At 34.1% G+C, this 24282-nt stretch overlaps 4 protein-coding genes across 6 annotated transcripts; 3 read left to right on the forward strand and 1 right to left on the reverse strand.

The window, feature by feature from the left end:
- Positions 1-3643: 3643 nt before the first annotated feature.
- On the reverse strand, positions 3644-9183 carry LOC111803783 (shaggy-related protein kinase kappa). 2 transcript variants are annotated; one of them, XM_023688326.1, is made up of 13 exons: positions 9000-9183; positions 8218-8440; positions 7958-8050; positions 7802-7861; positions 7438-7710; positions 6922-6996; positions 5920-5976; positions 5693-5833; positions 5566-5616; positions 5367-5462; positions 4508-4591; positions 4322-4424; positions 3644-4049 (listed from the first exon to the last, which is right to left on the reverse strand). In XM_023688326.1, the coding sequence occupies exons 2-13, from the start codon at positions 8380-8382 to the stop codon at positions 3961-3963; spliced, it is 1287 nt and encodes a 428-aa protein (XP_023544094.1). In that variant the 5' UTR covers positions 8383-8440; positions 9000-9183; the 3' UTR covers positions 3644-3960. The 2 variants fall into 2 exon arrangements, with proteins under 2 accessions (XP_023544094.1, XP_023544093.1); XM_023688325.1 differs by having other exon boundaries at positions 8218-8456.
- Positions 9184-13192: 4009 nt separating this feature from the next.
- LOC111804213 (chlorophyll a-b binding protein CP29.1, chloroplastic-like) lies at positions 13193-15092 on the forward strand. Its single transcript, XM_023688938.1, has 2 exons — positions 13193-13773; positions 14524-15092. Exons 1-2 carry the CDS (start codon positions 13273-13275, stop codon positions 14881-14883), a joined length of 861 nt encoding a protein of 286 aa, XP_023544706.1. The 5' UTR covers positions 13193-13272; the 3' UTR covers positions 14884-15092.
- Positions 15093-15746: 654 nt separating this feature from the next.
- Positions 15747-19494, forward strand: LOC111803240 (protein yippee-like). Of its 2 annotated transcripts, none has more exons than XM_023687559.1 (6): positions 15747-15921; positions 16038-16170; positions 17673-17716; positions 18496-18604; positions 18687-18742; positions 19201-19494. In XM_023687559.1, exons 2-6 carry the CDS (start codon positions 16075-16077, stop codon positions 19283-19285), a joined length of 390 nt encoding a protein of 129 aa, XP_023543327.1. In that variant the 5' UTR covers positions 15747-15921; positions 16038-16074; the 3' UTR covers positions 19286-19494. The 2 variants fall into 2 exon arrangements, with proteins under 2 accessions (XP_023543327.1, XP_023543326.1); XM_023687558.1 differs by having other exon boundaries at positions 15748-15926.
- A 1105-nt stretch (positions 19495-20599) lies between these two features.
- On the forward strand, positions 20600-23888 carry LOC111803214 (serine/arginine repetitive matrix protein 2-like). The gene is made up of 6 exons (XM_023687523.1): positions 20600-20736; positions 20946-21164; positions 21263-21383; positions 21914-22028; positions 22225-23124; positions 23344-23888. The coding sequence occupies exons 2-6, from the start codon at positions 21017-21019 to the stop codon at positions 23578-23580; spliced, it is 1521 nt and encodes a 506-aa protein (XP_023543291.1). The 5' UTR covers positions 20600-20736; positions 20946-21016; the 3' UTR covers positions 23581-23888.
- Positions 23889-24282: the final 394 nt, after the last annotated feature.

The following is a 24282-nucleotide window of genomic DNA, read 5'->3' on the forward strand; positions in this document are numbered from 1 at the left end:
ATATTGCACCTTACTCGCATTTTGAACGAAATAATAATAATAAAATGTAATATTTTATGGACTAAATTAATAAATAAAAAAAATACATCTATCTTCAAATTTCGATAAATTTTTAATAATACTTTTATATTAAAAAAAAATTACTTTGTCAACTATTTTATTTAAAAAATATTTATAAAATTAAAAAAAAAAATCAACCTTTATTTAAATCTTTTTTAAAAAAATACTTATGTTTAAAACTATCATAAAATTTTAAAACTAGATAAAAAATACTTAAAAATTCTTACTGTCATGAAATTACGACGATTATCTTTGAACTTTTTAATATTATCTTAAAAATTTTATAAATATTTTTGAAATTAAATTAAAAAAAACATGCGCGGGTTATTAAAAATTTTAAAAGTTCAGAGAATAAAGTTCTACCGTTTTTTTTTTTAATTTTTTTATTAATTTAGAAAATTTTTATAGAATGAGTTTATTTTTCATAAATGGTGGGAAAAAGAATAAATAAATAAGAAAATTATAATAGCTTTAAAGCTTGATTTAATTATTTCATCGTCATGAACTTCAGTAGTTGAAAACTTCAAATGATTGAGCTCCATAATTAAATCATTTGTTTATAATAATATATTATATTTGATTTTTTAATTTAAATAATTATAGTACACCAAAAAGTGTATGAAACAAGTTGTTACTCTAATTCTAGGTTGTCCCAATCTAATTAAGCTACACTTCCATCAAACAAAACAGCTTCATCCTAGATTAACACCTTATCTTATGATATTTATAATTATATGTTTTTTTTTTTCTAATGATACGAGTTTTAATATTTATTCACTAATTTACTCGCCAATTTTAACCACAGGAGAGGAAAAATATAATGGTTCAAGTTCACTACTAGTGGATATTGTTTCTATAATGGTTCAAGTTCACTGCTAGTAGATATTGTTTCTTTATGTTTAAGTCTACCGCTAGCCGATATTGTCTCTTTAGATTTTCCTTTTCAGGCTTATAAGGTTATTAAAACGCGAGAGATTTCCACAAATGTTTCATTCTCCTCCCAACTAATTGTTGTGACATCTCACAAAAAATATTTGTAAAGTTATTAATTTTAATAAATTCAAATTTTGCATAAATTTAATCAAGTCGGATTAAAAGACTCGCTTCTTCGAGAAATATGAGACATCTAAGTCATACAAATAAAGAGATATATTCATTGATAAGAAAAATAAAAAAAGAGAAAGTGATTGGATTGATGATAAAATAGGATCGTGGGAACAATAATTCGATTGATGATAAAGAAAGAGAATTCTTGGTTCAGTTCTCCACCTTAACAACATAAAATAGGATTGATCAAATTCTATTGAGTCCGACTCATAGTGATCATTTATCACTCACAGGATTGATCAAATTCTATTGAGTCTGACTCATAGTTTATCACAGAATGACTCTGGTTATCAAATGATTTAAAACGTGACAGATTTTGGTAGTTTTTTTTTTAAAAAATCTTTTTAATTTTGGGAGGGGGAATACCTTTATTATTAAATTTAAAAAATAATGAGAGAAAATTGTAACATTTTAAAAAAATATTTATTTAAAAAAGAAATAAAATTGGGTGAAAAGTGTAAAAATAAAATATTGATTTGAATGGTCGGAAATTGTTGACAAATTTAGAGAGCAATAATTGTGCATATATATTAATAACAATGATGGTGACAATTGTAACCAATAAAAATTAAATGGACCAAAGAGCATTAAATGAATATTATTAACAATAATTATAAAAGAAATCCTCAAAAATTAAAAGAAAATGTCATAAAATTATATGGAAATTAGAGGCCCATCGTAGGCTGAGCTGGAGCTTCCTTCAGGCTCACCGATACTTCTCCGTCAGCAATTAAGAGTCATGAATTTGAAGTGTCAAAATCAGAGCCATTCAGGTCTCCATCTCCTTAATAAATGACATTTCACCAAATTAATTGCTAATTTTATTTCTTTCTAAATTTTACTTTAAAATAAACCTAAAAATGTAGGAACCAAAATCATAATTAAATTTACTCATTTTTATTTATTTATTTATCTATTATTATTATTTTCAAGAGAATAAAATAATTGTCTTATACCTAAATCTTTTTTTTCTCACCAATATGAACTAAAATGAATTAAAAAGAAGCATTAAAAAAATTGCCTCTTTTGCTTTTGTATTCAAAGATATGTTCAAAAGGGAGGCATCATTACTTTTTCAAAAGCCCTTCAAAAGTAGAATATTTCCATTTTCACCTAAAGGAGGGACCTCCTTGCAAAACAGAGGATGGTTGTTAAAATAGTTAAAATCATTCACGAGCATGTCTTTAATCATTTAAAATTAATTTAACATTTAGTCTTACATGCAGTAAAAAGTGAATAATCATGTAAAAAGTGAATGATTTTAACTATTGTAACACTACTACCAAACCTGTAATGTAAGAAGAAGAGTGCCTTGGATATATTTTATTAGAAGGGTTAAGGAAAAAAAAAAAAACAAGAGCGAAAAACACACGACACAAAAAGACACAGAAAAACACGAAAAGACACAGAAAGACAGACAACTAAATATCATGAAAATTTTGAAAAGTAGATTAGAATATTGACAATTTGTCTAAAGTTACTCAGACAAATATTAAAAAGAAAAGATGTAACAACAATCTTGTCAATATGGCATGATCCAATGGCTAACAAAGATCAGCAGTTCAAGTTGTGAACTAGCAGTAGAACTGAGTAAAAAGTGAGGCTTGAGAATGAGATAAATTGGGAGAGATTGAAGTAAATCATACAAACAAAAACGAATGAAAAATATTCAGAGCACCTGGTTATTTGGTAGACTCTTGCATTCGAGTTCTAGTTTGTATTGCTGAAGGAGAAACATAATTATGTAATTATTTATCATTTTCAGGCAAGAACATTTATTTGAGATTCAAATCACTTCACAAGCAAGATCGATCATGTCAACATACGAAACTAAACTATATAGAATTGAAAAAAGAAAAAAAAAATAGTCATTCGCTAAAAAAAAAGTTAAGAACACTTAACCCTAATGACAAAAAATCATTTCGAATTACCATATTGATCAAATATCCAAGGCAAAGACATTTGATTGAGATTCAAATCACTTCACAAGCAAAATCGATTATGCCAAGCCTAAATGATTCCAAACATGCCGATTATGTCGGATGGTACAAGAAACAAACATAATCTACAATGTAAATCTAAATTATATCACAGCATAATAAGTGCCCTTTTAACACATGTAAATCTACAATGGCATCACTTTTAACATGCAAACAAACAAAGTGGAATCAGATTCATGCGTACTGTGCTAAGAAGCAAGAACATACATATCATACTACAGCCATTAAAACACTTAGAAAATCAGGAATCGTTCCACTCCATCTACTTTATGTTTCTAATTTCAAAAAGTTGAGCTGTAATATCGAATTTCGTACCTGTATATGAACCGTTTCCACCCTTCTTCTACCTTGATCAAAATCCAAAAGCTTAGCAGTACAACGAAGGAGAAAGATAGCAGCCATTAAAACTCTTCTCTTTCTTCAAGATCGTACCAAAATCTCTTGCTTGGCTTGTAAGGAAAAAACAACAGGCAAAATGAAGACAAAATGAAAGAAACAATATTGATCAAAAGAAAAGCCATTACAAGATGTCTGAGGTACCATAAACCATATTATGGGTATTGATTGCCTGTGAAAAATATACACCATAGGTTATCTGTCTTTATTTTAAATACAAAAATATCTTCTTCACGCAAACAGAAAGCTTCAGATTTCTCAAATTGTTTACTGCTAAAGTCTTTTCTGAGAGAATGCGCCGATGATAGATATAGCGAGCAATGGCAGATTCTTGGACGTTTAGGACTGACTTGGAGTAGAATGATGAGCAACGCCAATGGAAACCTCTGATCTATAGCTAGGTATGCAAAGCCATGAACAAGTTCTGCTTACGAGCATGCTCCGGGATAAGTCGATTCATGGTATCCGGTGGTATACCAGCAAGCTCTGCCATACAAAATAAACCCGAACCTTAGCATGAGAGGCGTGCATGAAAGTAGATGAAGTGTAACTTGAATAGAAACCATGTCTGATGATAGAAATAAAATTCATCAAGATGTCAGAGATCCGTAATGGACTGGTTACAGAAATTTCATATGCATTAAAACTAGACAAAAACGCAACAGAATGCTGCAAAATAGATCTCGAGATATAACTTCACTCCTCAAAATGGCCAACTTAGGGTAAACTTAAGGCAATAGTTAAAGTGGAAAACTTACCCTGAGGCTTAAAATTAAATAATGGAGGAAGTGGGCGGCCATTAGGAAGGCGTGTGTTTGGGTCTCTTAACTCATCAAAGAAGGGGTGGACACAAGCTTCCAACTGAAGTAAACCACATAATATTACGAGAAACGAATAATACCTTACACCCGAGAAAAGTTTAAAATAGTGGAAGCTGAACTTACAGCAGTACACCGCAAATTAGGTGAATACTGGAAAAACCTGCACACAAGGTCCACGGCTTCAGGAGGTAGACGTTTCTGGAAAACCTGTCCATGATTATGGTATCCAAATAAAATCTCCATAGCAAGTAAATGCCTTTTCCTTTTTTCTGTTAGGTAAGTGTATTTTACAACAACAAAGTAGAACAACAAAGAAACAGCTTCAACTTTCTCTAAGTATTAGAACACCGAACCAACAGTACGAGACATATTAACAGCACGCCGCACAAAAACGGACAAACAAAAACTCCTAGAGAAAGAGGTAGAACGGAGGTTTAGGTAAAGGATGCAGACAAAAGATAGGTCGATAAACATGTTCAAGGAAAATCTCCAAAATATCGATCCTAGCATGTGTGAACCTCTGTCCTGCAATTTATCCAGTGTTCCAAAAGCACGACTACTATACCTCAAGTAATTAACTGATTCCATGCATGAGCTAATAGCCAAATTCCAACTGCTTATGTAAATGAGGAATAAACACTCTCAGGCAAGCAACATAATGATACCACTAGAAGGGAGCCCCCAAAGGTGGAACTTCTTTGACTACCTAAATGAGCAGAGCACAATGAACAGAGGGACCGAGGAAGGGATGATACAAGATTAATCCATATGAGATACTACTTACAAATTAATCAAAATTAAAAAAGAATAAACTTAAAGATCGAAGGTTTCAAAGCAATAGTGTGTCCGACGAACCAAGACATAATACTAAGCGTGCCTCTTTCAACTAACGGCCTCTATTTGGAAATAGATGCTAATCCCTTGAAGCTAAATATAAAATTACATTGAAAGCATTTAGAAGAGTGAGGAAACGTAGGCTTGCCTTATGCCAGGGGTGGGGCTTAATCTGTGGGAATTTGAACTCAGTGTAATTTGGATTCATGCATTTTATTTCTTCTCTGGTTGGAGTCCCCAAAACCTGTACACGTAATTGAAATTTGAAATGATAAGTTAAACGACGTCTTGAGAAAAGGAAAAAAGGAAAAAGAATTGAAAGTGAGGAAATAAATTGATGGATCTACCTTGATAATCTCAACTAATTGGTCAACTCCACTTTCACCAGGAAAAAGGGGCTGAAAAAGTTATCAGAATCATCAGTATCGTGAATAAAACAGGCGCAAGGTCCATATAGTTATCCTTGTACACCACCTTTCCTAAAAGTAGCTCAGCCATCACACATCCTGTTGACCATATATCAATCGCAGTAGTGTACTCAGTGGCACCAAATATGAGTTCTGGGGCACGGTAGTATCTTGAGCAGATGTATGAAACATTAGGTTCCCCTTTAACCTGAACAAATAGCAAACAAAATTAATTACATTCAGAAGAAAAAGAGAACATGCCTCCACTCCATAACGGGTTCAAAAACTACTTACCAAGACTTTAGCACTCCCAAAGTCGCAAATTTTGAGCTGATGTGTATGTGGATTCACCTGGAAATGAAAAGGCTCATCTTGAGGCATTACTCAGAAATACTTTTGCAATCCATTTCCGTTTTCCTTTTTAGTTTCATTTAGTCAAAGCTAAAAGAAGAAAACAAAATAATGGACAGAAATACGTGAATCCATTCTACTAATAAAGCCATTAATCCTAATATCCCAGGCAATCAAATATTCATGAAATTTCTATAATAGGTGAAATATAGACATTACAAGACTTGAAGCCAAATTCTATGGCTGACCAGAAGTTACTACAAGAGTCAGCTCCTTGTATGGAAAGCAACAGTCACAGGATCAGAACAAAAGTATGTGCTGATAGCAATAGCATTGGGATGCATCCCATAGAACCTTCCACTTTAAGTCAAGTTAACCACCAAGCAAAATATTCATGTCTTCACAAATAATATGTATAACTAATTCAATCAAGTAACGTAGAAATTCTTCAGTACCAAAACTCATAGCACTGGTAATCCACACAATCGTTAAAATTCCAAAAACAATCTTAAATTTCAGAAATTTTAAAATTCCACCATGTTTCATTTCTCGTGTTTAATGTTTTTGGAAAGCAAAATAATACTTCCATCATAAAATTAAAAAATGAAAAGCGAGAAGACTATCCCCAAGGAAGAAAAAAATAAATGTATGAGATAAGACAGTTGGAACTCAATTATGAATCAGTAAAATAAAGGAATATCCTCAAAAACCTAGTCCCAAAGTGATGCGAGAAAGCTCTGAACCCCACATTAGAGTTTTATTTATTTATTTATTTATTTATTTATTTATTATTATTATTATTATTTTGCATAAGGTGACATAACAAAACACACAAGTACTCAAAAAACAATTATGAACAATATCATAGCTTATAAATCATTATGCTAAGCTCCTATACAATAAGTCTTACATGTAAACCTAATACTTGTGAAAGAAAATTCTTACAAGTAAGTTTTGAGGTTTGATATCTCGGTGACAGATACCAATGCAATTATGTAAGTAAGCCAGTGCCCTACATATCTGCAACATAACCGCCAAATGATCATAAGTCACTAATAGCATAATTACCAAACAGTAAAATCAACATAATGTTGATATAGAAACCAAAATGTGATGCTTGTAACATTGTGACATGCAAAAGCACATGCTTGTGCTTCTTATTATACCATAAGCCCAAACACATAAGCAGAAACCTTAAATAGCAAGTGATATAGTAACAATTCGACAAGAAAATGGAACAAGAGCCCTTCCACTAAGAGGAGTGTAAATATGATCATTGTCTATACTACAACAGAACTAAACTAACCAAAACTGCTTCAAATTATACAATCGCAATTCACAACTACCGTAACTCATACCTTCATTCATGAAGTTTAATTATTCAAACTCTCTTGTAAATACCACAGGGAGGTGTAGAGAGCAAAAGTTCAAATCTACTACGAATTATTATCTGGTAAATACCTGATAGGTATAAAGTTTAACATATATTAAGGGCATTCGCTGACTGATCCTGCTGTAGTTCCTTGCAATTCGGTTGACAGTTTCAGGAACAAATTCAAGCACAAGGTTCAAATAGAGCTCTTCTTTGTCTGTTGTTGAAAAGAAACAATGCTTTAGGCAAACAATATTTGGGTGATCCAACATTTGCATAATCTGCAGCTCCCTGTTCTTGTATCGCTTGTCTTGAAGAACCTTCTTGATTGCAACAATTTCTCCAGTTTCTCTACATTTTGCCTATCAAAAGTGACCAGGTTATCTCAATTCTTCAACTACGAAATCAAATGGAAGAAACAAAGAATAAGCATTACATACTGCTAATACTTACTTGAAAAACAACACCAAAAGAACCAGTTCCAACTACATGTTCTGCAATATAACTGATAGTCTGGCATGCCAACACAAAGAATATGTCATAGAACAATTAAGACACTGTTATCAATGATCAAAATCAAATGCTACATGTAACATTTTTGCCTCAAACCTGCTTAGATTGACCATTTCGACCACCGATAGTGGTTCTTATCACATGCCCTGCTTCTGCACCCACTCCATCAATGATATCTGGCTCACTATCCTACAGAAATGAAATCATAAAAATGCCAAAACAAAAAGGGGGAAGCAAAGGTGCCATGCTGTCGTCAAGACTGAATAAATTGGCTAAAGCTTCTGCTCACTATTATAAGAGATCGAAAAAGTTTCATTAAACTGTCAGCAATTGAGCCAGAAAATATAAAAGCTTACTCTGTCCTCATCAGTATCTGCCTTATCCCTTAGCCTCATCTCAAGCATCTCTCTTCCAAGCCAGTCAACTGAACTAGATGAACCCTTGAAGCCATTGATAGACCTAGAACTGCCAACTCCCCCATTTCCTAGGCTTGCAGACGCCATTATCTTATCTCGGTTCATTAGGAGTACCGGTATTAGTTACCATCACACGTCTTTGTACTCCTGCACTCCACACTACCTGAGTACCAAGGTTTCTATATTGAGATGGCAAGAAATGAAGTTAGGAATGAAACAGAAAAAAAATGGAAAGTCCAAGAAAATATATCACTGGAAACAGATCGAAGGAGAAATTTTCTAGAGATATAAAAAAAATACGATTACAATACTCCAACAAAATTAGATTATGCTATTCAGTAAAGGAAGCAGACGAGATTCGTCCATTATTATTCGTTTTCTTTTGAACACCGAAAATCGGTCTTTATAACAATCAGAATCAGAATCAGAACGCGAATAAAGTATTCAAGCACGATCTGCCTACAGACTCAACCAATAAAGCAAACATACTCGGTCGGATCCAAACTTCAATCACACAGCCTTAACTTCGAAAACTAAACCCAAAATTAAATTCCAAACTACAGAACGATAAAAGCAATAAGACAAAAACACACACAACCGATACAATTCCGTTGGAATAGAATCGAAACATAGAGCGCAGAATTATGCAAAGGAACCCTAAAAAAACATAACAAAAAGCAGTGAGAATCAAAACAAGCAGATCGCTGAGAAAGCACATTAACCTGGGAGGATTTTGCCGACGAAACAAAGTGATGGCCGTTCATCATAAGCTCCCGATAAGAAATTTGGTGGCTGATCTCTCTCTGCCTCTGGCTCTGCTCTGTATTTTATGGAGTGTCCATGGTGGGGGAGTGGAGGTCGGATTTTCTCAGTAAGCGTGAAGTGCAGTAAGGTAGAGGAGACTCTATAGAGCTTTGCGATTTCATAAATAAAAAAGGATACGAAAAGAAAAGTAAAATTACAATTTTGTCCTTCAAGTTCAATTTATGGAGAATTTTAAAATTCAGAAATTAAATATGTAATTTTCTATAACTTTAACTCTTTCCAATAGATAAAATAGTGATTTTATATATATTATATAAAATAAAATGGTTGGACCATTACAATACCCATTAATTATGGTGTTGCGGTAATAATAGTAAAAGTAATTACATTAAATAATATCTAATTTAAGAAATAGGTGCACGAAATGAGATTAAATAATTTATTTATTTACCAATAAAATTATGCTTTAAATAGATTTAAAAAGAAATTAAAAAAATCAATTTATATAGTCTATTATATATATATATATATATAATCACATGTAGGATGGACTTCTGGGCCTAAAATAATTAATGATTGCATTGGTTTCTCCTCTCAAGTACTTCTTTTAATTTATTTTCATTTCCCATAATGCCCCTCATGCCTTCTTTAATGCCTATGCCTCCTCTATTGCTTCTACGCCCTATGAAAATATAAATAAATGCATTTTTTATGGCAGCGGATTTGGAATTGTGCGGCACTCACTTCTTAGCAACAAGTGATTTAAGCTAATTTGTTTTTGCGTCGCCTACAGCCAAGCGACGTATGCTCGAGCATCTGACCCCGGCTCAAGAATAAAGTTTTAGGAAATAGGGTCAGAGAGATTTCGAAAGAAAGTTTTGAAAGTAAGATTTGAGAAATTGAAGTTAGTGTTATATGTGATGCAAGCAAAAAGGCAACAACAACGACTTACACCATGTAACTATTAGGTACAGAGAAGTTGACAATTTTGTAACAAAATAATAATAATAATAACGACTATAAAATATCCATAAATTTTATACTTTATTTTTTAAAATACTTGAATTTTTGTACCACAGGTAAGGGTGTGAAAACCTCTCCATAACATCTACATTTTAAACTTTGAGAGGAAACTCGAAAAAGGAAAACCCAAATATAACAATATCTGCTAGCAGTGAATTTGAGCTGTTATAAATGATATCAAAGTCAGGCACGAGAGAATGTATTAGTGAGGATGTTGGTCCAAATGGGATGGATTGTAAAATCCACATTGATTGGAGAGAGAAACGAAACATGAACACCTACGGTTACACGGTCAATTATTTTTTTATTTTTTCGNTTTTTTTTTTTTTTTTTTTTTTTTTTTTTTTTTTTTTTTTTGAATTCTTTAAAATTTATGTTGGAAAATCGGATCCTAAGCATCGTAGAAATAAATGAAATAGGGGAGAGATAGGAAGTCGCTACCCTAGAAGGGCAGAAAGGGTAGGGATTTACTTGACCTACAAGGGCAGAAAGGGTATTATGGGAAATGTAGGTCCAAACAGAAGATAAGGTGATAGTGGTAGGGACAGAGCGTGAGAGGAATAGCGATGCTGACATGGAAATTATAGTGCTATTGAATAAAATCTATTCGCATGCCACGTGTCATTATTTAAGCTCGCATGAGTTTGCGGCTGATGACGTGACAATATTCTATACAAATTATGGGTGGGTCCCATCTCACCCATGAAAATGGAATGTCCATTCTTTCCACCGTCAATACTCCTTTATCCACCACACCCTCACCATTTTTTTTTAATCCCTTAATATTAAATACATTTTTGGTCCACTTTCTTTTATTTTTCTCTATAATTAATATTTATTTTTAACCTTATATTTCGAACCTTTTTTTTCATTTTTTATTCTTATCTCATTTAAAAGTAAATAGATTAAAATAAATTTTACAGAAGTGTAAAGATAAAATTATGGAGTAAAATAGTAATTAAATCTTTTAATTACATTTCTTTTTTTTGTTAAATTTTTTTTTATATTAAATAATTAAGTGACTGATATAAATTTTTTATAATTTCCTTCCTAAAAACTAAAAAAAAAATAAAAAAATGAAAATGAAAAATAATAAAATATTTATTTTAATCAAAGCGTAACATAGATGGAATAGAAGAAGGAAAAGGCAGGCCCATTACAAGCTTGCATGCGCGCACAAAACCCAACGTATCTTTGCATTATAATAAGTATTATTAATGTCATGATTTACCTAGCCAATAAAATCTCTTAAAAGTATTTTTAAAATTTTTTAAATAAACATCTTCAACATTTAATATTTTTAAATGCCCAATTTTTTTTTTTCCTCTTTAGTGAGTTGTAATTAAATTATTATTTTACTAGTGATTTAAATTTGTAAATATATTATTCACGTTTAATAATTGTTTAATTGTGACACCCGAATAACTGAGGAGTACACGAACGAATCGATACTATATCTGAATGTGAGCGATATCGAAAATATAATGATTAAGAAATACTTTCAAAAAATGAAAGTTATTACATACACCGACATTATGCACCTTTCTTTTGGTGACTCAATCATTGGAACTCCTATGCATGTGAGTAAAGATCGTCTTCACTTTTAAGAAGCGAGAAACGTAGGAAGCGTGATTATATTGTAGGAGAATATTGATGTCATTAAACATAGTTTAAATTAAACGATAATATCTAATCTCCCAAATATGTTATTACCGTCACAAAAGGGATGGTTTATTCAACTTTTTTAACGATGAATACGATAGACCATATGGTTTGGAGAGAACAGCTGTGATATTATCTATTTTGACACGTTACGTATCATCGTTAGTCTCATGATTTTAAAATGCGTTACGGAAAGGTTTCTACACTTTTTATAAGAAATACGTATTGTGAGATCCTACGTCGATTGGAGATGAAAACAAAACATTTCTTGTAAGAATGTGAAAACATCTCCCTTCTAGAGGTTAACGACTATACGAAATGAGCTCAAGCAAATAATATCCGAAAAAAAATGAAAAGGAGTGGAGGTTGATTGTAAACCAAAATCATTCTATTAGTAAAAATTTATATAAAATTTGTAATATGTAATAATTTTTTTATTATTCAAATATAGCGACAGATAACAGTAGAAACATTTCTTTAAAATATTTTTAAAATAATGTCATTGAATTAAACGTTTGTAATAACAGCTTTAAAGCAACACAAAACACATAAAACAACAAATAAACAGTTTATAACAAAATAAGAAAAATAAAGCAATGTCCTAATCTAACCTAAAGCTTCAAAATAAACAAAATGAAACTACCCTAACACAACATTCCATGACCTTCATCGTGACGCCCTCGTCATCCATACAAGGGTATCGTACATTTACCTAAAATGTAAAAGTAGCACATGACTCAGTTAGTAATCTTACTCTTGGGGTTAGGAAATGCAAACACATGCAACATGGCAAGATCTATCCTTTTAACCGAGCAAATCATGGCCTTCAGCAACTTTTTAGTTCATGCAAAATTGGACGTGTAGTACTTCTCTCCAGGTGAACCACGCATGCGAGCATGAGTCCACCGAGTAGGCTCGCACACCTCCTAAGTCTGGCTCGCACGTCTAGCACTCGTTGACGGACTCAATGCCGAACACGATAGAGAGAAATAAACATCATTACATACGGTAAACATGATGTCATAAATTTGAACGACATTTTTTATGATAGAAAATTATAAATTATTACTTTGAGACTCACATTATTTTTCAACCCTTCAAAAAATTTTAAGGCTATATTTTTTAATATTTGATTTTTTAGTTTTAAATTTTTTAAAATTAAGCCTATAAACACTACAAAAACACTAAAAGTTTTTTTTTTTTAATTAAACTTATTTAAATTGGATTTTATTGTTTTTATTAAATTAAATATCAAAGATTTTCCCCCATGAGAAACCTCAACCACAAATCTCCGACACAAAATCAAGTGAAACGACGACGCATTGGCCCCACCGTTCCAGTACGACAGGATAAGGCAGAGATAAGGCCAGGACGCACACAAGCCGTCAGATGCGTTCATCGAATAATCCAACGGATACAAAACCACGCAACAGATTATGTGGCTCTTGCCAATCACAAGCCCCCTCTCTCAGCCACATAACAACCCAACCAGAATCCCAAATCCCATCTCACACTCTTCAATTCCCCTCTCAACTCATCGTCGCAATGGCCACCGCCACCGCCGCCGCAACCTCCTCCTTCATCGGAACACGCCTCGTCGACGTGCGGCCGAGTTCCGCCCGAGTCCAAGCCCGATTCGGATTCGGTAAGAAAAAAGCTCCAGCAAAGAAATCGCCGCCGTCGAAAACGATATCCGACCGTCCGCTGTGGTTTCCAGGAGCCAAGGCGCCGGAATGGCTGGACGGAAGCTTGGTCGGCGACTACGGATTCGATCCGTTCGGGCTGGGGAAACCGGCAGAGTATTTGCAGTACGATTTGGACTCGTTGGACCAGAACTTGGCGAAGAATGTGGCGGGAGATATAATCGGGACGAGATTTGAGAGCGCCGACGTGAAATCGACGCCGTTTCAGCCGTACTCGGAGGTTTTTGGATTGCAGAGATTCCGTGAGTGCGAGCTGATCCATGGAAGATGGGCGATGTTGGCCACACTCGGCGCTCTCGCCGTTGAAGGCCTCACTGGTATCACTTGGCAAGACGCCGGAAAGGTGAGTTTCTTTTTTTTTTTTTCATTTTTAATTTCAATTAGTAATATAATATTAATTTAGTCCTTTCAATTTTGATTAATTTTTATTTTATATAGAATAAATATATGACTGGTTTAATTTTTTTTTAAAAGCTTTTATTTATCCTTTTTTTATAATAGTGAATTATTTAAAAAAAAAATTAAGAGAAATTAGTCTCTCTTCCTTTATATTTAGTTGGCCATTCACTTGATTTAAAGAAAAAATATATATATATATTTTTTATTATATATATTCTTAGAATTAACAATTTATCTCATTTAATTTTCTATTTTCAATTTTGTAATAATTTAATTATAATAAATCTAAATAATTAACATTTAATTTTTTTTTTATGAAATTTATCCCATAAGATTAAATTGTTACAAATTTAAAAATATAATAATAATAATTTATCGTGAAATTTAGAGACTAAATATTATAATTAACTCGCATTTACGTGCTAATTTAATTTTATACCCCGTAGTTTCCTAAATTAAAAAAACGCATTAAAAAGTTCTTAAATTTAGTTTTATATTTTTCCGTAATAATTGGATTTTTATTGTAAAAATTGATTTATAAATCACTAAATGTATTTATAAATTTTAAAATTTAAGCTCTAAATTGTGGTGAAATTTAGATATTAAAAATTGCTGATTTAATTTTATATTCCATAGCTTTCTAAATTTATAAATTGTAATAAAAATTATTTAAAATTTTATATAAAAATTGCAGGTGGAATTAGTGGAAGGTTCGTCGTACCTTGGGCAGCCGCTGCCCTTCTCCCTGACCACACTGATCTGGATCGAGGTTCTGGTGATCGGATACATCGAGTTTCAAAGGAACGCCGAGCTGGACCCGGAGAAGAGGCTGTACCCAGGAGGCAAGTTCTTCGACCCCTTGGGCTTAGCCGAGGATCCCGAGAAGAAAGCGGTCCTACAATTGGCGGAGATCAAGCACGCTCGCCTAGCCATGGTTGCCTTCCTAGGCTTTGCGGTTCAGGCTGCTGTCACTGGCAAAGGCCCCCTCAACAACTGGGCCACCCACCTCAGCGACCCACTCCACACCACCATCATTGACAACTTCTCCTCTTGAACTCTTCGAGTTTATGTGTTCATTGTTGTCTTCAAAACTTGACCGAGTTTATGTGATCTTGAGTTGTAAGTAAGTACGTTGTTGCTTCGAGATTCGATCCGAGTTTATGCGTCGATTGTTGTCTTACAAACTCGATTGAGTAGTAATGTGATCGTGAGATGTAACTACTTTGCTTTGATGGTTCGTATGTGAAATTATATATTATTTAATAATGTCGTCTACCATATAAAACAAAAATATTACTAATTTAATTTTTAAAAAATGGAACTGTATTAATGAAACTATTTTTTGAAATAAAGAAATAACAATTTTCATCCAAAATTAAAGTTTAACCACGTAATTTAGCATGTGGATGTGACGTCCAAGAAAATGAGGGATATATAAATGAACCGTCATCATACAAGTATAATAGTTAATATCGTACCCGACCTACGATTAATTGTCGCATCTATAGATTATGTAGTTAATTATGTTTTTTTAATGGTTGAAAACTATAGTTTATAATTATTGGTTCTATTAAATATTAAAATTTAGCTTATATGATATAAATCTTATGGAATTTGATAGAATAATAAATTATATAATATAGTGAATTAAAAAATTAATTATAAAAAAATGTATTTATGATTTGTATATTATAAGCTATCATAAATAAGGAGGGTTTAATAAAAAATTTAATGAACTATGAAACTATTTAGAGCAATTTTTTTATTTCTAAAATATTTTTGGATATAAAAATTTAGAGATTTATTAATTTGAATAATAATAATAAATTATGAATATAAATTCTCGTCGACGGAAATCTGATCACGAAAAATACGCGTTGTTTTGGAGGATTAATTCACAAAAGATATCATATAAATAGCTAATTGAATTTCAAGTTCGTACGTCGTTTTCGACTTCATAGAAACTGGTATTGATCGAATTATTTTTTTCTCGATTACTCGTTGAATCCATTTGTGACCGCCAGCGACGATCATCGGATTCTGATTCCACTTCCTCTTTTTCCTCTGTTTCAGCCTTCCCGGAATTTGCTTTGTAAGGTTGATCATGCCGATCTTTGTCTTGTTATTGTTGTTCTTCTTCAGTAGATCGATTTCTAGTAATTTTTCTTTGTTTTTCCGATTCTGGTATACTCGTTTCTCTTCGAACAGAAGCTGATTGGTAGAGATATTGCTGCAAGGAGAAGAGATGGGAAGGCTACTTTTGACTACTCTGGAAGGAAATTTCTATAGTTGCAAACACTGTAAAACTCATCTCGCCCTTCAGAAAGACATAATTTCAAGGGTATCTAATTCGATTACTCTATTCCACATGCACATTTGAGTAGCGCATTTGATATTTTTGCTGATATTTTGTTGTATTGTGTTGATGTTGTTATTGAGTTGTGTTTGATGGAGGCTAACCAGTGAGTAAACTGTTTGTTTCGAGTGTTTATTTTGGTAAAAGGAAATCGGTATCTATAGGAAAAAGAGTCTTTAATGCTCTAAAAGATTGATTCAATGCTTTGGACCACGCATCCGTTTTGAGAATTTTGATTCCTAGCATTTGAATGCTCCTTATACCTTTTAGCTTACGTTTATAAACTAGGAACTGTCAGAAAATTGTTCTTTGTTTAATCCTTAATCCTGTCTTAGTCTTTTGCTTGTAGTGCTTAATTTGCTGCCTGGGTTGTTCTGTTTCTTTGTTCAATTAATTCTGCATTCATCGAGTGATTTAGAACATCACAGATTTGCCTTGTACATTTACGACAGGATTTGTTGCGCATATGGTGATCGATTTTATCATACTTATCAGAAGTATTACACGCATGATTAGTGCTAATAGTGTTGAAGATTGTTGGGAGGGGTCCCACATTAGCTAATTATAAGGGGTTGATCATGAGTTTATAAGTAAGGAATACATCTCCATTGGTATGAGGCTTTCGGAGAAACCAAAAGCAAAGTCATGAAAGTTTATACTCATAGTGGACAATATCATACCATTGTGGAGAGTCGTGGTTTCTAACAAATAGGGATTCTAACTGCATTCTCATTACCGTATTCGTACGACTGCCCTTTAAAATACTCCCTTTTCCTGAAGATGACTCCATCCACCCATATAATTTCTTGTAGATTCCAAGTAATTTTCGTTATGTGAGTGATAAGAATTTTAGTCTTTTTTCTATTGAATATGTTTGGTCGTTTGTGGCTTTTTCTAATTCACATGCATTAGAATCTTTATGTGGCTGCTGATGTGCTTTTAGAACTTGTTTTTATTGTATAAAATGGTTTGCTGATTTCAGCATTGGTATCTTTATGTCAAGCACTAGATTGCTCCTTATTTTGAGATGCTAAAGGACCTACCTATGTCAGTGAATCCCACACTTGACATTCATGATAGACGCTATGCTTTTTCAATCTCATAACTACTTCATAATATAACAACAAAATTCGATCCCGAGAACTTTTACTTTTATATTTTGTAGCGGCCCAAGCTCACTGCCAGCAGATATTGTCCTCTTTGGGCTGTCCCTTTCGGGCTTTCCCTTGAAGTTTTTAAAACGTGTTTACTAGGGAGAGGTTTTCACACCCTTATAAATAATGATTTGTTCCCCTCTCCAACCGATTTGGGATCTCACAATCCACCCCCTTTGAGACCAGTGTCCTCGCTGGCACTCGTTCTTCTCACTAATCGATATGGGATCTCACATATTTGCATCCCTAATCTTTTTTTTACACTTCTGCATATTATAGTATCAGAAAGATACATGGACATACTAACATAATTCTGCTTTGCTTTTGTTACAGACTTTTCATTGCAGGCATGGGAAGGCGTACTTGTTTAATAACATGTGAGTTTACGCTTTGGTGTTTATGATAACATTCGGAGTTTTAAGGCCTCTTGTCAGTTTATTCTTTGGTCCTCCGCTTTCTGTAGTTATCCTTTAGGTCTTTACTTGATTGGAGCCCCTTGTTTTAGTTCGACTCCTTTTGTTTTGGGGCTTTATTTTTTATTTTTTACTTTTTGTATTCTTTCATTTTTTTTTCTCTATGAAAACTAGGATCTTCATATTAAAAGAAGTATAACATTTGGCATCTTGATTCACTGGAATCCTGGACGTTTATATAATAGTCCTATTTCCAAGTGCAAAACAAAATGTTTAATGTTTATGGTAGATCAGGTGCTTAAGCTGGAACGAGAATATACCGCTGCTTTTGTTCATCGAATTATTTGCCTACTTCTTCGGATGCGTACTTCGTTTTCTATGATTCATGCTTCTGTTGTTCCGTTGTCCTGTTCTCATTTAAGCTTTTCCTGATGGAATGGGATACTGGCCTTTCTTAGTAGTTTATTGTAAACTTAACTAACCGCAGCCTGACATGCTATGAGCTAATTAACAGTATTAATTCATTGTCGATCGTAAAAGCACGATCTATAGAACAAAAAAATGATGCTGGTATCTGCTGTCTGTGCTTCATCCATTGTATTTTGTTTCTGGATTCTTGTGGATGATACCCACATAGGAATTAGATTGGATAGTTCGTAGGTGCCCTTAAATTGTTGCATACAGGATATTGTCATACTCATTAAACCTTCCACCAACATTTTGATTTCTATAATGCATCGCAGTGTCAATGTCACAGTTGGAGAACTAGAAAAGCGGATGTTGATCACAGGATTGCACACTGTTGTTGACATATTTTGTGTTGGTTGTGGCTCAATTCTTGGTTGGAAATATGTAAGATCTTCTGTTTCTTTCTTGCTTTCTTTTTTTACCTTTTGATTTTCAAACCTTTTACTGATACCTCTATCGATTCCAGGAGATTGCACATGACAAATCCCAAAAGTACAAGGAAGGGAAATATATCCTTGAAATGTGAGGCCACTATACTTGGTAGTCATTTTTAGTTCGAGTTCGGGAGTTCAAACCTCTAATCTCTTTCGGGGATATATATGCTTAAATCAATTGAACTATATTTGTGAGATCCCACGTTGATTGGAGATGGAAACAAAACATTTCTTATAAGGACGTGGAAACCTCTTCCCAGTTTTAAAACTTTGAGGGGAAGCCCGAACCCAAAAAAGACAATATCTGCTAGCGGTGAACTTGAGCTGTTACAATATCCATGTTGGCAGTATACTTGTAGTTTTTATATCTTTGAATCAATGTTGAAACGTTAATGCATCGATTACGTTGTTGATCATCATCAAATATCAAATTTAGAAAACATTATGATCCATCAATCTCTCTGTAAATTATGTGAAGATTCCACCTTTGTATCGCCCTGAACACAGTTCTTGACTTCTTTTTGGTCTTTGGGAAAAACTTTGCAGGTTGAAGGTGTTGGGTCCTGATGGAAACAGCTACTTAGCAAGCCATGATCCGCAGCTTGCAGGAAGCGATGGCGACGATGCTTGATCTGCTGTCGAGTTCGGAAGTAGATAAGACCTTCTTTCTCCTTCTCCCATCCCCTTTTTCTTTGTTTCCATCTTATTATTGCCATTTAGCTCTTTCTTAAGCTTTTTGGTACACTGCCACTGCAGTTTTGGCTAGTAGCACAAGAACAACCTTCCTTTTCCAATTCATTGACTTTCAAATTTAAATTAAATGAATAATAATTTTTAGGATGCTGGAATGAACAATGCATGCTCCTTTCTCATTCAACTTTATAGACTTTGTCTCCGTTCATTCATTATTGCAATTTTTGTAGTAATATTTTGTCGTTCCAAATTTATAACCTCTATAGAAATATCGAAAATTTTGAAATGTTGAGGCGAAGTTTGGCCATAATAAGCGTCCATACCAATCTGTTATGACCCGATGTTCGAGGTTTCGAAACTCGAACTAAAATTTAAACTAAATGAAAGTATCCTATTACAAGATGTACAATTCAAATAGAAAAATGGGTTCGAGATACCATTACAAATCGGCAAAATACTCAACCTATAAAAATAGATCGATACTCCAAAACGACTCTTTCTGTGACCGTGCAGCTCTCGAAGTACCCCTTTCCCTTCTCGATTTATGCTGAGTTAATATATTTTTTTTCTGAATAATTGTAGGTTTGTAATTAAGAATAAAATAATTATAGTAGGATTATTTAACTTTAAACTTGAAGCATTTTCCCAAATATATTAAATATAAAATATAAAAAGAATTGGAGAGCCAATCATTGAAACTCAAAGCTTCCATAATTCAGGAGTGGGGTCCACGTGGTGGATGAAGGAGGCAAATACCCAATTTGAAAACCACACGGTTCTCGAGGCCCACTTTAGGGCCCATTAATTAAAAAATATTCGGACAAAACATCCACCGTCCGTCCGATCAACAAATTTTCTTCACCCGAAAAATCCAACGGCCCACATTTAAATCTTAGAATCATTTCGTTTCCTATTTTTTATTATTATACAAATTTTGAAATTCATTCTTAATTTATACAAATCTAATAATCAACTCAACAACACTAATTATCATTCTCAATAAATAAATTGAACCATAATTATTATATAATATTTATTCCAACGGATAAATTATATGAATTTAGTTAAACATATAAAATATAAATTAAATTAAACATATAAAATATAAATTAAATTAAATTAATCGATCCAATGGAGTGCAAAGCTAATAAATTTAGTGAAATAATTCAAAATCAGTTTTTTTTTTTTTTTTTTAATTATTATTTTTAAATTACTTGAACGGCCACATGGGTGGCGAAGCCGTGGAGTGCTGAGTTAGCGAGATACTGCAAAGACCTATGCAAACTCTTCAGCTCTCCATTCCCATTTTCTCGCTCTTTACTGCTCGACGATTGTATATATAATCTTCCGATCGAATTTCCACCGGAGCATCGCCGGCGTTTAGAAATGGTAATCACTGTTCTTCGATTGCTATGATTCATGTGAAGTAATTAGTCTCTCGTTGTAATTATGTCTCTTGTATTCGACTCGTTGCGTTTTAGTCAGATCTGTTGGTTTTGTCAATGTAGAGGAGAGAAGCGAAGTTACTGTGTGATTTTGTTTTTGACTTGAGGTTTTAGCTTGTTCGTCTAAACGTAAGGTATTTGATCAATGCTCAGATTTGGACCTGAGTTTCGGAGAAAGAACCGACGGGATCGTACTTAGCTTGTTCTTAGTTAGAATATCTGGAATGTTTACAGACGAGACGGACGCAGAGCTCGCAATGTTGTTCGATATGCGAACGGTTGAGAAGGAAATGGATAGTGAGAATCTGCCGCATAGGAGCTATACGGAGGATGTTGATCCTAATTCAGAAACCGTTTCGTTTTCGAGTTCCGGTCAGACATTTTTCCTTCCCGCCGTTTTAGAAATTTCGAAGTTTAGGTTTCAATCGGCTTTTTAGAAGATTTGGCATTTTTTGATTCGTATATTGCAGAACCTAATAATGATGGTGAATGTTCTCCCATCTCCAAGAATTTTGTTTCACCTGTTCCACCGCGGAAGATCAAAACGGAGGATTTTATGGATTCAGAAAATGAAAAATCTGATTATGACTGGTAAGTAAATTACATTCACTCCGATTTCATGCCTCAGTGATGAATTAGCTTTCCTTTTCCATTTGTTGTAAATGAAATTTAAATACGAAGCATGTAATATCCAATTTAGGAGTAGCATTGATTGGTACAGTAGGGTCGAATGTTCTTCATCAATGGATGCCTTTTCAAATAAATTCAAGAATTCATTAAGCATTAGGATGTAAACAGTAAACCTCACTGAGTTTTCTGGTCCTACTCGAACTCAAATAATGCGCCTGTTCTTGTTTTCTTCTTTCACATGTGGTTCTAATACGTCGTCTTCGTCAGCGTTATCATTCCCATTTCTTCTGTTCTTTGGAGAATAAAACAGAGCTCCGTTACCTTTGCCTTTATTATTCACATATAGTGTTCTTCGTACTTCCCTCGAACTTTATGAAAGATTTGAATTATGGTATGCAGTTGTGAGTATGGTATATATTTGAATTATGATGCTTTTAATTGTTTCATTGTTAACAAATTAGCTATTCATTGCATTCTCTTCTGTTTCTCAGGCTCCTCACACCACCTGGAACCTCAATCTTTCCATCAATGGAGACGGAATCACAGAAAAATGCAACAGATAGGAGTGATATGCTGAATTCTCGTTCCACTGCTCTGAAACCTAAGGTAAGAACTGTCAAGAAATTTGACAAACCAACTGAATTGCTGCAAAATGAATACTTATCAATGCATGTGGATGGTAGGGAAATCAGATTCCAAAAGACCTTTCTTTTGGATAATCAAAACCGTAGAATTTGCAGTTGTTCAATCTCAATTTTCCCAATTTGCTTACCTTACAGCTTTACACTCTTTTTGGTTGCAGCTAGTAAACATCCAGGAAGAGTCTAACAAAATGAGTAATATAGCTTCCAAGCATCCTAATTTTCAATCTGTACAACTGAATTCTTCATGTGCTAGCAATAGAAAAACATCATCTAAGGCTTCTGCAGCTACTACTGCCTCCAGATCTGCGACACCAACTTCACGGCCAACATTAACTAAAAGTACAAAGCCTTCAAGATCATCCACGCCAACTTCACGAGTCAACACTAAAGCTTCAGCGCCTCCGATGAGGTCTTCAACGCCTGCAAAAACTACTGCTCGGTCTTCAACACCAACTGAAAGATCCATGGGAACTACAAAGCAAACATCTAGATCAGCAACGCCTAATCGCTGTCCATCAAAGCCAACATGTTCGTCTAGTGTATCACATCCCAATGGTCGATCAACTTCGACATCGAAGTTTAATGCTAGAAGTTCTAGTAATCCAAGACCTTCTCGGGGGCCCTTTCCATCCATTAAAACCAGACCTTCAAAGCCCTCTGAGGTGCCAAATTTTTCACTTGATGAAGCTGGGCCAGCTTCAGCCACCAAGGGAAGGCCAGTAGTAGTGAGTAGTGCTAAATCATTATCCGGCAGGACTATGTCTAATGGGAAAACTAGGCAGAAACCAAGCTCTCCTACGAAGCAACTTGGCTCAAACAGTGGTAAAGTATTTCCATTCAAGCAAAGAATACGTTCCTCTGATGATAATGAGGTTAGCCCTGTGGTCATGGGGACAAAGATGGTTGAAAGGGTAGTCAACATGAGAAAGCTTGCCCGTCCAAAGCAAGACGACTACCGCCCGAGCAGCGGTGATCCTACCAGCAAGTCCTCTGCTGACGTCTCTGGCTTCGGAAGAACACTTTCAAACAAATCACTAGATATGGCATTGAGGCACATGGTATGCATCCCCCTCTTTCTTCCATTTCCTTCATATATCCAATATTACGTTAGATAAACATGATCTTTACTAATATGAACCATACTTCCTGCTTAATTTCAATCCAAAAGTAGCCATCCCATTGTTCTTAAGCTTAATCATAGGCAACCAGTACTTGATTACAATGACTCATTCAATCCTGTAATCTGTAATTCAACGTGAACTCATTTTCTTATACAGGATATAACACGAAGCATTTCGAGTAAAGTACGGCCAGTGAATACAAAAACTCAGTCTTCCTCCATGGACAATGGCAATTCAAGGTCTGCAAAAGTTGGAACGATTGGAATTTCAGACTCTCCCCTTGCTACTAGCAGCAATGGCAAGTCTGCACCAAGCGTATGGAGTAGTTCCATTCGTCTAGATGGCAGTGAGACCGAAGATAATGACCTTGCCATGGAGATATTATCGTCCTAGGGAGCTCCTTCTCCTCTGGTTACCTAGCAATGTAATCATTACGAGTGATATGAAAACCTCAGTGAATAGGAGTTGGAACCCTTTGAATAATTAGGTTAGACATGGATAAGGTCAAAGCTCTCGAAACAAAAAACAAGTTTCTTGGCCAAAGATTCGAATCTCCATGAAGATAGGATTATCAATCTTCCTTCAATGTTCTTGACATGTAACTCTAAGATATGACTTGCAAATTAGGGTCAAGAAGCTCTTTTGGCTAAACTTGAAGGAAAAAGTGCAAAACCTAAAACTAATTCATCATAATTTGTTCATGAATTGCCTTAAGATCAAAGCTCTTGAGAAAAACAACAAATTCTTCGATCCAAATTTCAAAGACAACATAAAATATGATGATCAATCGAACTCGAGCTCTATGAAGAGGGGTAGTATTGTATCTGACGCGTCCTCGAGAGATCGGTCGGCTTCCCGGGCTTCAGAACCTGAAGAACAACAGTAGCAGGCATCTTCTCCTTGTCTTGCTTACCCCCTTTGTTCAATGGTTGGAACCTCATTGGGGATTAGTTCTGCAATTGTCTTCCAATACTTCTTCTCAGCTTCAGCATAGAACTTGTCTCGGTTAGCTATATATTGCAGTCCTGTTAAGTTCAAATCTGGTAATAAAGCATTCCACGGTGGTTGAGGAAGCGAATAAAACATTTCTGGTAA

This window comes from Cucurbita pepo, chromosome LG10 (assembly GCF_002806865.2).
Source record: "Cucurbita pepo subsp. pepo cultivar mu-cu-16 chromosome LG10, ASM280686v2, whole genome shotgun sequence".
In the NCBI taxonomy this organism is placed as follows: Eukaryota; Viridiplantae; Streptophyta; class Magnoliopsida; order Cucurbitales; family Cucurbitaceae; genus Cucurbita; species Cucurbita pepo.

Bases quoted from the DNA above. Each gene is read 5' to 3' on its own strand.
- LOC111803240 (XM_023687559.1), top strand. From the start codon at position 16,075: ATGGGAAGGCTACTTTTGACTACTCTGGAAGGAAATTTCTATAGTTGC. The intron at 16,171-17,672 runs GTATCTAATTCG...CTTTTGTTACAG, and splicing joins AGAAAGACATAATTTCAAGG to ACTTTTCATTGCAGGCATGG. The intron at 18,605-18,686 runs GTAAGATCTTCT...TATCGATTCCAG, and splicing joins CAATTCTTGGTTGGAAATAT to GAGATTGCACATGACAAATC.
- LOC111803214 (XM_023687523.1), top strand. From the start codon at position 21,017: ATGTTTACAGACGAGACGGACGCAGAGCTCGCAATGTTGTTCGATATG. The intron at 21,384-21,913 runs GTAAGTAAATTA...TCTGTTTCTCAG, and splicing joins GAAAAATCTGATTATGACTG to GCTCCTCACACCACCTGGAA. The intron at 22,029-22,224 runs GTAAGAACTGTC...TTTTGGTTGCAG, and splicing joins CCACTGCTCTGAAACCTAAG to CTAGTAAACATCCAGGAAGA.
- LOC111803783 (XM_023688326.1), bottom strand. From the start codon at position 8,382: ATGAACCGAGATAAGATAATGGCGTCTGCAAGCCTAGGAAATGGGGGA. The intron at 7,862-7,957 runs GTTTGAGGCAAA...TTGGCATGCCAG, and splicing joins GAAATGGTCAATCTAAGCAG to ACTATCAGTTATATTGCAGA. The intron at 4,050-4,321 runs GTAAGTTTTCCA...TTTGTATGGCAG, and splicing joins ATTTAATTTTAAGCCTCAGG to AGCTTGCTGGTATACCACCG.
- LOC111804213 (XM_023688938.1), top strand. From the start codon at position 13,273: ATGGCCACCGCCACCGCCGCCGCAACCTCCTCCTTCATCGGAACACGC. The intron at 13,774-14,523 runs GTGAGTTTCTTT...TAAAAATTGCAG, and splicing joins CTTGGCAAGACGCCGGAAAG to GTGGAATTAGTGGAAGGTTC.